Source organism: Anastrepha obliqua, chromosome 4 (assembly GCF_027943255.1).
Source record: "Anastrepha obliqua isolate idAnaObli1 chromosome 4, idAnaObli1_1.0, whole genome shotgun sequence".
Classification (NCBI taxonomy): Eukaryota; Metazoa; Arthropoda; class Insecta; order Diptera; family Tephritidae; genus Anastrepha; species Anastrepha obliqua.
Window position 1 is genome coordinate 55339893 of NC_072895.1, and position 14505 is coordinate 55354397.

Here is a 14505-nt window from a genome sequence, read left to right on the forward strand (position 1 = left end):
TTTCGTTGAGCTTAAGGAGCTCATATCTGAACTTAGCGTATTCCAGTGATCGGGATCCCCGCACTTGCTTCTATTCTACGGTCATATGTGGAAACTTTACACCCGGGACTCTCGGGCACAATTTTTTAAAGACTTACGTCTGGTCTTACATGTGGGGGCTCTATGCGTGCTAAGGAAAAATATATGTACTGTAATTTCAAGCCAAATGGGTTGATGTGTGACTACCACTCGGAAGCGCGTGGGTTCGAATCTCCGTGCATGGAACACCAAAATGATAGAACAGTTTTTTCTAATAGCGGTCGCCCCTTGGCAGACAATGACGAACCACCGAGTGTGCTTCTATCATGAAAAAGCTCCTCATAAAAAATCTGCTGTAGGAGTCGGCTTAAAACTGTAGTTTGTAGAACAATGCTCATTTGTAGAACAATATTAAGACACATCACAAGCCCAACAGTCAAGCTTCGCGATGAAGTATTTTCATGAAATAAAAACAGCTAAGGTAAACGTTTTCTGTTGAGACAACCAATATATTTTCTCTTATTAAAATGGTGAGATATATATTTTGGGTTCTATCTCGGCTTGTAAAGCCAAACGGTACAGTTCTTTTTCACCTTGATATTAATTTTTTGTTCAGTTCAGAGTAAATGAAGTCCAGCGGTTGTCCCTAATGGAGCCATCCGCGGTCTTTCAACTAAATCCAATTAGCACTAAGAATGATTTGATTTACATCAGGCTTCAGATATTCATTGACTTGAGGCCATCGAGCTACTTAAAGAAATACACGGCGAGCATTTAGATTCGCTATCAACAACAACAACAAAAACAATCGGCTATCGCTAAGACATATTCCGGCAACTTCGTAAGGAACGATTCTTGATTCAAGTTTGATGCCACTGTGCACATAGAACATCAAAGTAAGTGAATATGGAATGTCATACTTCCAAAAGAAGACCTTTTAGACTTTTTTTAGTGCAAAAACATATTAAAATTGGTTTAAAAGCAGGTTATTCTGATGCGGAAGACAAGGAACGCCCCGGATAGATAAAACAGTATGAAGGTACAAAATTGATACCACTACGAAATGAAGATCCGTATCAAGGAACATCAAGAACAAGAACTTGGATATTATTTGGACGCGACTATGCAATTCACTTCCTATCGTTCGAAAACCTTGAGAGTGGTGCAAGAACACCGGGTGCTGTACAAAGAGGAGGCCTTTCTGCTTTCTATGCTACCACAAGCTAGTACCGCATCGAACACTTTCAGAGCCGGAGCGTTTGTATACATTCAGACGACATGACCCAGCCGAAGAAGCCGGTGGATCTTTATTTTATGTCGTCGTAAAGCTCATTGTTCCATTGCATACGATACTCGCCGTCACCAACATGCAAAGGTCAAAAAATCTTTCGCAGAACATTTCTCTCAAACACTCGCCTCATCCGATATTGCCATTGGCCAAGGTTCTGCACCATACGTTGGAACGGACATGGCGAGAGCCTTATAGAGTGTTAGTTTGTTCGTCGACATAGGGCTTTACTACTCAGTTGCCTACTTAGTCTTAGAACCCATTAAAACGTGTCGTTTCTTCTTTGGCTAGCCACTCGACTCAGTCATTCCACTTTTGTTTGCTAAAAATCTATTCAGGTTTTATTGCCAGATTGAGCGTCTTTATTATTAACTCATATCACAATTGTGTTAGTTTATTTTTTTTAGAAACGGTGGGAAACCACTATTAAATTCAAAAATAAATATTAAATTACGTTTAGAGTCACTTATATGCATGACTACATACATATATGTATATAAATGACTTGATACTTAAAATAATTTGTATAATTTTAGACTCTTTTTTCCAATTTAACTTTCACTGAATTTGGTGTTCTTATAATCATACCAGCATTAAGTTTCAAATCGTTTTCATCCATCAATGGTTGAATTTTAAAAGACTTTAAAATATTAACTAAAAGGGTCTTAATCTCCAGCATAGCGAACTTTTGTCCTACCAAACAAAAGAAAAAATATGTTATTAATTAATTCAAAAAATATATATTGTATTATATATAGCTGACATTTTCGATATCAATTGAAAACTTACCGATACAGTTTCTTTGTCCAGCGCTGAATGGCACAAATGCAAATGGATGTCGGCCAACTGAACGATCAGGGGTAAAACGATCCGGATCAAATGCATTTGGATTATCCCAGTACTTGGGGTTACGATGTATGTCGAAGATGTGTATAGTGATTTGGGTCTCCTTAGGTAGTACTAAGTTGTTTGCAAGACGAGTTTCAACTGGCGCCTTGCGCGCAATCACTGGCACTGAGGGGTATAAACGTAAAGTCTCCTTTATGAAACATTCCAAATACTTAAGATGGCCCAGCTGGTTGATGTCCAGTTTGCTGATGTCATCTGTTGAAAGTCAAAATATACATTTGTAGAAGAAAAAACCAATTTTACTAAGAAACAATCCACACTCCAATACAAAACCTTCGACATGTTCGAGTATCTCCTGGTAGCAACGCTCCTGCATATCTGGATACAGTGACAAGTTCATAAGTGAAAATATCAGTGCCATTGATGTAGTGTCAAAACCCTCAAACATGAATGTGTCCACTTCCTCGCAGATGCCCGCATGATCAATGAGTCCATCGCGCTCGGCGTACAAGAGTGTGTCCAACATTGCAAAGCGTTTCTTTTTAGTAAAACTAATACTGGTGAAATATGGTGAACATATCATAAAAAATCTTTTTTATATTCAATAAAATTTGCTTACTCTTTTTCATCCTCTTCGCTCTGCGGTCGGTTTTGCTGATGTTCCACTGCAAATAATTGACGACGCTTATTGATTATCTCACTGGAAAAATTATGCACAGTCATTATGTGTTTTTTTAATTTGGGCGCCAAAAATAGTTTATATAGCGGATCGAACATATAAAGAGGATTAGTGATCCGCACAAGAAACATTTCCTCAATCATTCTGAAGCTGGCGCGATATTGATCGGCATTCATTTGCTCATCCAACTTGACGCCTAATGCAGTTTCTGTCGGTAAGGGAAATAGTGAAAGGACAAGTATATAATTCTAGGTTTGGATGGAATACGCACATACAAGTGAAGATAATGTGTTCGCGGAATGAAGAGAAAGGAGAGTGAAATTAAATAAGAAACAGATTCTCCTTTTAGGTATATTCTTCTTTCGGAGTTTTCTATATAGTTTATTTATAATACAAAAACTTGTTTTGTCCAGGCCTTCAAAGGTAGAAATAGCTGACTTTTTTATCATCAGTAGTAAGTTTACTTTTTTAGTACCCCTTTTTCTATTTTTAAAAATTACCAATAATCTTAAGCAGCTAAATCTGAGCTATAGACTGCGTTTTTAGGTACTTCGTATCCTCTCTATGGCAGCCAATTCAACTTGACCCTCGTAGGCGAAGCAAACTTAAGTCTGTCTTACTCTTCTTCTTCCTAAGTGGTACTTTTTAATGTTTAATAAATCAGTAAGGCGTATTTGGAACAATGAGCTGCATGAGCTTTGAGGCGACATAGGCATAGTGCGGCGAATAGAGATCCTGGGGCTCCGCTGGCTAGGTCATGTCGTCCGAATGGATACAAACGCTCCAGATCTGAAAGTATTCGATGCGGTACTTGCTGCTACTAGTAAAGAAGGAAACAGGCCTCCTTTGACTTCACTTGGTGTGCTCAACTAGCGCCGGTTAGCACAAGAAAGAAACGAGTGGCGTACTTTGTCAAACTCAGTCAAAATCGCTTAAGCGGTTATCGCGCCAATCAAGAATAATTAGAGGATGCCATTTAAATCTTAAAAGCACTAACCATCAGTCGAGAGTGAAATAAAGATCTTCTTAGGCGGGGCTGCAACTTTTATGTGCCATTACACAGATTTCGACTTCGACTCAAGCTCAAAGTATTAAATCTAGTTTTCGTCTTTAGCCACGATCTGATTCATAAATTCATCGTTCTCGCCATAAGGTTTCAAAATCTCGGAGGAACACTCGCCGCGATCGTTTTACTTCCGAAGTGATATAAGCTCTCTCGGTCGCCATCTTGAGCTGGCCTTAAATTTACTGTGATGATGAAGGAGGATGTTAAAGATGCTCGTGCATCGTACTTCTACCTATTTGCGATTTATTTATTTTTGAAATGTGTATCTTCCAAATTTTTTTTTCATTATTTTTCGACAATAAGTGAGAAAGTTGCAACAATTGGCCGGTTCTAAACTAATTCACCAACAAATTATTGCCTTTTCTAAGCAAGCGTCTCCATAGACAGAAGATATCTCTTTGATAATTATCTGGGGTATTTTATTTGCTTAGCGACTCGTTTTTCTTTCTAGTAGTCACCGTAGCCAAACTAATTTGTGCTCAACTGTTAATAAACCGATTTCGACTAAAAATTGAGTATTTAGGTATAGTTGTGCTAAATAGCCATGATATTATATGTAAAAAAATCCCATCTAAACTCTCTAATCCCTCATACCGCGAGCTTTTCTACCTCCACTCGTATATCTTTGATAGATGGTTTAGGAATTGCGAAAATTATGACTTTTGTTCCAAACGCGTAGAACAAAAAATTATCTAGTCACATTAATAGCTTACCACAGACGCTGTTGAGTGTAAATTTTGGTATAATTTCATTTAAAGTAATCGAGTTCAAATCGCCAGCTTCTAAGTTCCGTACAAATTTACTACTTTCCTCTCTGGAAATAAATATTTTTAAGTACATAAACCAAAAATGAATATGTAATAAGTAAACTCACTTAAAAACCTCCTCGAATTGCCCAAGTATATTAAAATGGAAAGCGGGAGTTAGCATTTTCCTACGAGAGTGCCACTGCTTGCCTTCAAAAAATTTAATTAAGCAAAATACCTAAAATAGTGAAACATATTTTTTTTTACCTGATGCCGTCAAGAGTCCTTTGTTCAAGAACGGTTCCATAAAGGTATATAGAATGCCTTTGGTGATTAGATTTTTTTGATCGCTCATCACAAGTTCAGCCTCCTCAGCTGTTATGATATTATAAATAGGCTTCAATAGCGTGTATAGTAAGTAACTTCTTTTCATTTTGGCGCCAAGCTTGCGAGAAAATTCAAACACTAGATATAAAATACAAAAGAAGTAAATGCTCGTTGCTTGAAAATTATCATAACAGTAATATCACAGTTATTCAATATTTGTTGCAAAAATTCTTATTATATTAACCACCCACTACTAGCACTTACGGATGGACTGTTTTTTGGCCAAAAGTGGTCGAAAAATTCTGGAAGTCATTTGGTTTCCGCAAAACGTTGGTACATTTCGGCTTACGAAAAGATCGATGAATTAATCTCCTTGGACTGTGGAGATATTGGAAATTATAAATCTGCTCGAACAAACCAATAACTAAAAAAAATGTTGGCAGTAGAGTAGTTTTTGTTGTAATTTTGATTCATTCGGCATGCTTATTTTAGAATGATGGCAACTTGAACTATTCTGGAAGATTTCTAATTCTTGTTTTCCTATGTATTGAAACTCCGTTTTAGTAACATTTACGTCAATGTGACATTACTCATATTTTAAAGCTTGGACATGGAAAATTTGAAGATTATTTGTTAAATTACACCACCTTGATCAAAAAAGGTCTCGGAGTATATTCAGAAAATTCGAAATACAAGTTTATTCCTCAAAAGTGATATTACCGCCTTAAAAGTGCTCCCCATCAACTGCAATGCAGTGTTTGATCCAGCTCTCGAAACATTTTTGGAACTCTATTTTCGTGCCGTATTCGCTTTTTCCATTACTTCTTTTCAGCTGTTAAAACGCGTTCCCTAGAAAGGTTTTTTGACTCGATCAAATAAAAAAAGTACGTGTAGCGTAGTACACATAACAGAAGTGAAACTTTCAAGGCAAGCAAAGAAAGAGGGAGAGACCCCAGAGAGAATGAGAGAGAGAGAGAGAGAAAGAATATATATCTAAATAAATTCACAACATTTGCAGAGAATACAAATAGACAAAATTTACAAAAATTAAATAATGTTTTAAGATAAATCAACACTTCTTTTATGTTTTATTTCAACTTATAGTTTATGTATTCGACGGCAAATTACATATGTATGTACATGAAAAACAATAATGCACAAGCGCAAGAACATCATCTAAGGTATAGCTCTCTCTCTCTCCTTTTCCTATACGTTATTTCTCTCCCGCGGAACGAAAATGCCCAAAACGTTGCATGGCCTTGAAATTTTACTCTCCATTCTCGTTCGTCCATCGACGCCTAAGAAGTTTCGCTTCAAAATGCAATAAATTCAATGGATGGTATTCGTTTCGTCCTTGGCCAAAAATTCACGGATAATGGTACTGTGCGACGATGTGTTATAATGGTACAAAAGCCACGAAATGTTTCCTACCAATCCTTTCTTTTTTAGCCAATTGCTTAATGTAAACGTCTCATGACACACAAATAACAGTCCTTATGAATTGTCTGACCTTCTGGCAGAGATTCATGGTGTGCAATACGGTTGTAATCTATAAAAACCGGGAGCATCGCTTTCTTTTTTGACTGAGAGTGACGTGGTTTTTTGGCTTGGTTTATTCGGAGCTCTCCACTCCCTCGCCTGATGTTTGGATTGCGTATCGTATTTTCGTCTCTAGTAATAATGCATTTGATGAATGTTGGGTCGGATTCAGAATGGGAATTCATGTCTTTTTGGTGATACCAACGCGGTTCCTTTTTTGTATGAAATTCAGTCCATTTGGGATCAACTTTGCAGCAACACGACGTAAACCCAAATTATTAACTACAATGCCCTGAACGGATCCATAAGCAATGCTCAAGTTTTCTGCCAGCTCTCTAATGGCTATTGATTGATTTGCGGTTATTGATCAATTTTTCTTTCACATTATCGATGTTTACGTCAGTTTTTGATGTCGACGGCCTACCAGCCACTACGTTTGTTACGCTCGACGGCCACACGATCTCTTCTGAATCGTTCATGCCACTCGTAAACGGTTGTTTCTCAACATTTCGCACCATTGAATCCATTTTCAATGCAAAATTTATTACAAACTCGTTGTTGCAAATTTAAATCCATTTTTAAAACTGTAAAAAATTTAAAAGACGAGCACAGGTAGATTTACTCAAAATGGTGTAACTTTTACAAATGTCAAGCAATGGCGATAAAATGTGGTAATCTAACACAAAGAAAGAACAGTGCCAGTGATGGTTGTTCCGGCAACTTTTTGATTAAGGTGGTATATACAATACGTATTTATATCACAATTTCTAATCGTACTATTTTTTTCTAATAAGATGTGAAAATTATTTCAAAAATTAACTTTACTTGTTTCGAGTCCTATTGCGTGTTGGACTTCCAAAGACTTTCGTATCACAAAAATGTTTCAAGTGGTTCACTTAAAGTGGCAATACTCCAAGTAAAATATTAATGTAATCTAAGGTAACGTTGTAGTTGGCACACCTTTCTTTAATATAACTAAACCAAAATACACAAGAATTTAAAGTAGTACTAAAAAACGTTGTGCGAAAAGGTTTTTAAATTATTCCCTGTTTTTTTTTATTTCCTTAATAGTAATTGCTATTTGTAAACTAAACTATTTCCTCTATCGCATCGCTGTTTAATACCTTTACATACATGATCCAAATAGACCAGCCGAAAAAGTGAGGTTAAGTTAGTGACATCACTATATTCTCATTATGCCGCGATCAAGAGCAACTAGTGCGAAATTTGTGGCATAGGTCCTTAAATGCTCGAATGGATGTCGTAATCGTACGATTTCTTTTCAAATAGTTTTGAGCAAATCATAAACGCATCACTATTTTTTTATAGAAATATAGTTCATACTAAATACAACAAAAACCAAATAATGCAAAGTTTCAAACTGTGTTCAAAATTTTTAACTAGAATTTGTACGATTTTCCGAGTATGCTGTTTTATAGCTGAATAAATTTTAGTATAAGAAGGTGCAAGTTTCAAGTTAATACAAAATACCGTCGATTTTTGGCAGTTGTTTTTGTTGACAGTGCTGAGGTTTTCTTCAAAAAAAAAAAAAACAGCTCGAGCATGTACGAGGTAGTGCAAAATGAATCATCTAATTTCGTGTTTCACTTTCTTTACTAAATAAAAGAACAAAAATGATTTTGAGTTACGAAATTCTTTATTTTGACCTTTACACGTTCCATTGCTTGGCAGTTTGTATACTGCAGCTGTCTAGTTCGTAAGTGTTAACTATGATATAATACCACACCATTTGCGAAAATGCAAACATTACAAATCCTCCGATAGGGTGATTAATTTTGCACCACCTTGTACTTTGTGTGCACAAGTAAACAGTTGGTATTTTGCAAAAAAAATACTTTTTGCTTATTGAGTAGGTTTCTACGTTTTAGGGAACAGTCATTAATTGCATTAACCATAGAAAATGGTTTGCATCCATGCGTTTTAATTGAGAAATTTTTTACAGCTGGCTTTACTTCTGGCCTGCGTACAGTATTCACCTCGACTGATTTGCTTCAAAACATATATTAATTGTTAAGAATTTTCAAACAGCTCAATTTTTACTGTAGGGAGTTTTGTAATCTCGTTGTTATTGGGTTGGCAATTAAGTAATTGCGGATTTCACTCATAGATGGCCTCAGTTGAATTTTTAGGTTTGCAGACGTAGTACAAATGTAAAACACGTTTTGTTATTTGATAGTTGGCAATTCAGCTGTCAATCAGTAAAAACAGTTTTTTGATTGGTTACATAGTTTCCGTTTGGCGTTCGTTGAAAAATGGAAAATAAAAAGGGATATTTTCGTCATATTTTGCTCTTTTACTTCCACAAAGCGAAAACCGCATCGCAAGCTCATAAAAAGTTATGTGCTGTTTATGGCGACGAAGCCTTAACAGAACGGCACTGTCAAAATTGTTTCGCCAAATTTCGTTCTGGTGATTTTTCACTCAAGGATGAAAAACGCTCTGTTCGTCCAGTTGAAATTGATGACGCCCTAATGAAAGTAATAATCGATTCGGATCGTCACACTACAACACGTGAGATTGCAGAGAAGCTTCATGCATCACAAACATGCATTGAAAATAACTTAAAACAACTTGGCTATGTTCAAAAACTCGATACATGGGTTCCTCACGAACTGAAAGAAACGCATTTAAGGCAACGCATTAACAGCTGCGATTTGCTAAAGAAAAGTAGTAAAAAACGACTGATAACTGACGATGAAAAATGGGTTGTTTACAACAATATCAAGCGGAAAAGATCGTGGAGCAGGCCAAGTGAACCAACTCAAACAACATCAAAAGCTGATGCTCATCAAAAAAGGGTTTGTTATCAGTTTGGTGGGATTATAAAGGAATTACCTACTTTGAACGCTTACCACCCAACTGAACAATCAATTCTGATGTCTTCATTGAATAACTAATGAAATTAAACAATGCTGTTAAAGAAAAGCGGCCTGAATTGGCACATCGAAAAAGTATTGTATTCCATCATGATAATGCAAGGCCACTCGGCAAAACTTATTGGAGCTTGGTTGGTTGGTTAAAAATTTTTTTATAAATTAATGATAATATCCGTACACATAAATAGGACGCTTTTCTGAATCGCAGAAAAGGTCTATCAGGTGGTTTTCTATTGCTATCGAGCTACATGTTCGAAAAATTCGGTTAGCCTAGGTTGGAAGAGTAAATGCTCAGAGGAAATCTCTCATCTCGTTGCATATTTGCTCATTGAGGAGAGACGCAGCGTTCTAATCGAGATTCCTAAAATTATTGAAAATTCCGTCTGGTTAAATCGGTAACAAGGACACTAATATTTCTACCTCCAGGGTAGTAGAAAGGAAAATAAAAAAATAAAATATTTTTGAGACACTGCAATTTCTTTACCCAAACAATTTCACCAGGGAGAGTAGAAATGTGGGTTTACGTTGTTGTTGGAGCATTGGTGAAATAGCATAGTAACCTGCCATTTCGCTGATTAAAACACATGCTTTTTACCGTTAAAATCACATTCATTCTTTTCTTCTATATATTTACCAAACGACTATGAGATCTCACAGATCCGACTATCTAAGCAGTCATCTCACTCATTCCATGGTTTTTATATTCGGAATTTAAGGGATAGTGTCACAGTTTTAAGCCGACTCCGAACGGCAGATATTTCTTATGATTTTATAAGAAGCTTTTTCATAGCAGAAATATACTCGGAGGTTTGCCATTGCCTGTCGAGGGGTTGTTGTTCCTTTCACAATTATCAAGCCATCGGCGTAAGTAAATTGCCTTTTTAGACTGATCATCATTTATTCTTGCTGGTGAACCTGTAATTTCACTGTTCGTAAGTATTAATCAGAAATGCCGGATCGTATGCAGCCCGTATGGCTTTCCAGTCAATTTAGTTTCTATTGTATTTAGTTACTAGGTATACAACTTTGATAAAAAAATTCTCGTTAATCGCCAGGTGACGCTCTAAGTCAACTAATTTGAGTTTTACTTTTTTTTTGTTTTTGTTAGGTTGCCACATCTGTGATTAGCATTCGTACCAAAATTCTATCGTCATTACTTCGCCATAACGGGGAACATATTTAAAGAGCCGAAGGAATAAACTTTTATTTTAAATTGTCTGAATATATTGTGAGAATTTTTTGATTAAGGTGGTATATTCATAGTAGAATGGTATTCATGTATTTGAATGCCTTAACCTAAAGTCTCTGTGGCTTGAGAAAAAGCTTTTTGCTGTTAAGGGTGAGATATCTTATCTAGCCCTTCTTGATGTGAGTAAACTACACATATATCGAAGCAAATATAAATTAGCAGGCGAGCGTTTTTACCTTTGCAATTATATTCTAATAGTTTCTTTTGTCTAGGGCTCAATGGGCAATGGGTGACAGTGCCCAGTTCTTTCTAAAGGTCCTTTTTTGCAATTTTAGTTACACCTGGTTACTGCATGCAGGCAAATCGCAACAACAATTATGCATGTATGTATAAGTAGATATGTAAACTCACCATTATCACTGGATAAGGCCAAATCGAATACATTAGCAAATATTGTTCTACCCTTTGCAATTCCTACTGAATTTTCCAAGGGCGTACCGTCAGCTGTACGCACGCGTTTGGTAAACAATGCCAGTACAACATAATCCTTGTTGAGCTTGTATAGCCAAACGATTAGAAGCGCACCAATGATTAATGTCCAGAACACCATGACGTATGTATAAGTTAGCAGCAAACAAAACAAGAATAGAAGCAAAATAATACTTTCGGAACAAAATCTAGTTTGCGACTGTGATTGTAGAAAACATTGAAACAACTGAATTGTTATGCGCCTTAATATCACAAACGAGCGTGAAATTGTTTATCAGAGGTAAAATACAACTATGTAAATACATGTATACAATATATAAATACATATGCATGCAAAAGTTCTCAATCTAGAAATGTTATATTATATGAAGATAAGATATACATTGTATGTACGTATAATACATACGAATTCAACTTTATACGAGGGGTGCCTTTTATATTTCGGGATTAGGGAACAAAAACAAATTTTAATAATCGAAAATCTCTTTATTCACTTTTGCATGCGTTTGAACCAATTGTCGAAACACTTTTGCCATTCTGAATGAGGTACCTCCAAAACATGCATTCTGAATGCCGCAACCGCTTCTTCAGGTGTCGAAAAATGTTGACCTCTCAGTTTGTTTTTTACGTACGTGAATAAAAAGAAGTCATTCGGTGCCAAGTCGGTGCTATACGTCGGATGACCCATTAACTCGATGTTTTGGGTGCTCAAAAATGCAGTTGTTTGAGCCGATGTGTGAGAGCTCGCATTGTCCTGGTGAAGAGTGATCCGTCTTTGGCGATTGGTTTTCCTAACTTTTTGGAAAACAACTGGCAAACAAATGGTTGTGTAATACTCAGTATTTACTGTTCTGCGTTGTTCTAGTGGTACGGTTGCGACATGTCCAGTTTTTCCGAAAAAACAGGCGACCATTTGCTTGGAAGTGCTTCGTGCGCGAACAACTTTTGTTGGATTTGGCTCATCTTGAAACACCCATACAGTCGACTGCTGTTTACTTTCGGGCTCATACGCGTAAATCCATGATTCATCACCTGTCACGATGTCATAGACGTGTTTCGAAGCCCCGCGATCGTATTTTTTGAGCATTTCCTTCGACCAATCGACACGAGCCTTTTTTTGAGCGATTGACAAATTGTGTGGGATCCAACGCGAACAAATTTTTTTGACAGTCAAATGTTTATGCAATATTGAATGTATGCTGGTCCCACTAATGCCTAAGATTGTCTCAATCTCACAATAGGTCACATGACGATCTTGCAATATCAGTTCGCGCACAGCATCAATGGTTTTCGGAACAACAACTGATTTTGGACGGCCTTCACGAAATTCGTCTTGGAGTGAACTACGACCACGATTGAATCCACCATACCATCGATAAACACTGGTCCTTGATGGAGCTTCATCGCCAAAAAATCAATTAAGTTCATCTATGCAATGTTGCTGAGTTAATCCACGTCGAAAGTTGTAAAAAATAATCGCACGAAAATGTTCACGATTTAATTCCATTTTTGGACCGAGATGAATCTTTTAAGTTACTGTAAACAACACAAATAGCGCTGGTATTTCAAAACGTTCTGAGTACGTAAAAGCCAAAAAATGTCAAACTTTGCGATACAGCTGTCAATTGCCAGATTGCACACCAGGGTTGCCAAATCCCGACATATAAAAGGCACCCCTCGTATACAACGATTACCCCTGCCCAATTTGCAGTTATAGACTTGACTTCCTACTTCTTCTCTTTGAACTCAAGGCAGATATGAGTGAGAGAATTGAGAAATGCGAACTGTAAACTATGTCTAGTATATACATATATATATAATATTTAACATAAGTAAGAAGTTTTATTCTCATCCGAGGCTTTGTTTGTGTTTTTTTAGAGACTCTGTGCAATATTTTTGGACCTTTGCACCATGATCGTCATTTTTTATATTTACTTTTTTGAGATTTAAAAAATTCAAATTCGATTAAAAACAATTTCGAATAGGATTGCCATGAAATTTTGGAAAAAAATAATAATTTCAGTGTACTTTGGGACATATTATTTCATGCTCCATCATTTAAGGGGACTTCAATTGCTCGTATTTTCTTTAAAATAAATGTTAAATGTGTGCATTAAATAAGCTTGCCAAACACTTTTTTAAGCACTTAAATTAAGGATTCTGACACTTCTTATTTTTTATACACTTAGGTCCATCTTCATCGATTCGACGGAGGCGGTTTTAGTTTGGTGTGCAGTGCTTACAATATGAAATAAATTCGGATATTTTGCAAGTTTAGTAAAATGATTTCCTTTTTATTAGTTTTTTTTTTTTTTAATTTTGTATACGTTTATTAACTTATACATTTATTAATTTATTTAAAATTACCATCTAAGGTTAAATAGAGCTGCCAACATTTATTAAATTTATTTATATTTAAATTATTAAATTTTTAAATCTGAGTACCTTCTCAGAAACTCGACACTTATAAGATTATTAAAGGGTTAATGTAATAATATAATTTATTGGTATACATTTAATATGTATTCCATTCGTTAGATGAAAAAAATGCTTGTTTCTATTAGCGGTCGTCGCTCAGCACGCGATGACATATTTCTGCCATGAAAAAGCTTCTCATAAAAAATCGTTTATGTCGTTCAGACTCGGTTTTAAACTAGCTATTTGTAGAACAGCATCACGGCGCACATTATAAATAGGAGGAGGAGCTCGGCTAAATTATATACAGTTTGTCAAGAAAGTGTTCTGACATCTACTGATCTATAGAAATTCAGACATGTTGCTTAAGAAAGTATGTACCCTATGATCAGAAAGTGCCAGGAATGTTTACATAAAACAAAACATAGTTAAATTTCAGGCAAATTTATTTTATCTCCTGCAAAATATGACCCGTCTGAAGCAACACACATGTGCCAATGTTTGGCCCAGTCCTCCATGCACGCCTGGTAGGCCGACAAAGGGATGGCCTTCAGCTCCTTCGTCGCATTCTCTTTGATCTCTTCTATCGACTGAAATTTGGGAAACAAAAAGAAGTCACACGGGGCCATATCGGGTGAATACGGTGCTTGCACGATGATATTTACTTGGTGTTTGGTCAAATAATCCAGCACAATTTGTGCTCAGTGCTCTTGGCCAAGCAAAATCCAAGAATTGTTTGCTCACATTTCCGGCCGTTTGCGACGCACAACATCTCTCAAACGCTTCAAAACGGATAAATAATATTCTTTATTCTCTTACAGTCCTACCAACATAAGAAAAAAATATGGGCCGGTTCCCACGTGCGCGGTGCGTTTAAATTAAACATTCGCGGTACTTTTTGATCATAGGGTACATACTTTCTTAAGCAACATGTCTGAATTTCTATAGATCAGTAGATGTCAGAACACTTTCTTGACAAACTGTATATAATTTAGCCGAGCTC

General features: G+C 36.3%; 1 protein-coding gene across 2 annotated transcripts; it reads right to left on the bottom strand.

The window, feature by feature from the left end:
* Positions 1 to 1639: 1639 nt before the first annotated feature.
* LOC129243937 (cytochrome P450 4p1-like) lies at positions 1640 to 11299 on the bottom strand. Of its 2 annotated transcripts, none has more exons than XM_054881417.1 (8): positions 11010 to 11299; positions 4914 to 5111; positions 4775 to 4856; positions 4614 to 4714; positions 2775 to 3042; positions 2489 to 2712; positions 2096 to 2410; positions 1640 to 1999 (listed from the first exon to the last, which is right to left on the bottom strand). In XM_054881417.1, the coding sequence occupies exons 1-8, from the start codon at positions 11206 to 11208 to the stop codon at positions 1839 to 1841; spliced, it is 1548 nt and encodes a 515-aa protein (XP_054737392.1). In that variant the 5' UTR covers positions 11209 to 11299; the 3' UTR covers positions 1640 to 1838. The 2 variants fall into 2 exon arrangements, with proteins under 2 accessions (XP_054737392.1, XP_054737393.1); XM_054881418.1 differs by lacking the exon at positions 11010 to 11299 and adding an exon at positions 5238 to 5340.
* Positions 11300 to 14505: the final 3206 nt, after the last annotated feature.

Coding starts and splice junctions, on each gene's coding strand:
- LOC129243937 (XM_054881417.1), bottom strand. CDS start 11,208: ATGGTGTTCTGGACATTAATCATTGGTGCGCTTCTAATCGTTTGGCTA. Junction 5,112..11,009: donor GGCCTTATCCAGTGATAATG/GTGAGTTTACAT, acceptor TTTTATATCTAG/TGTTTGAATTTTCTCGCAAG. Junction 3,043..4,613: donor TACACTCAACAGCGTCTGTG/GTAAGCTATTAA, acceptor CCTTACCGACAG/AAACTGCATTAGGCGTCAAG.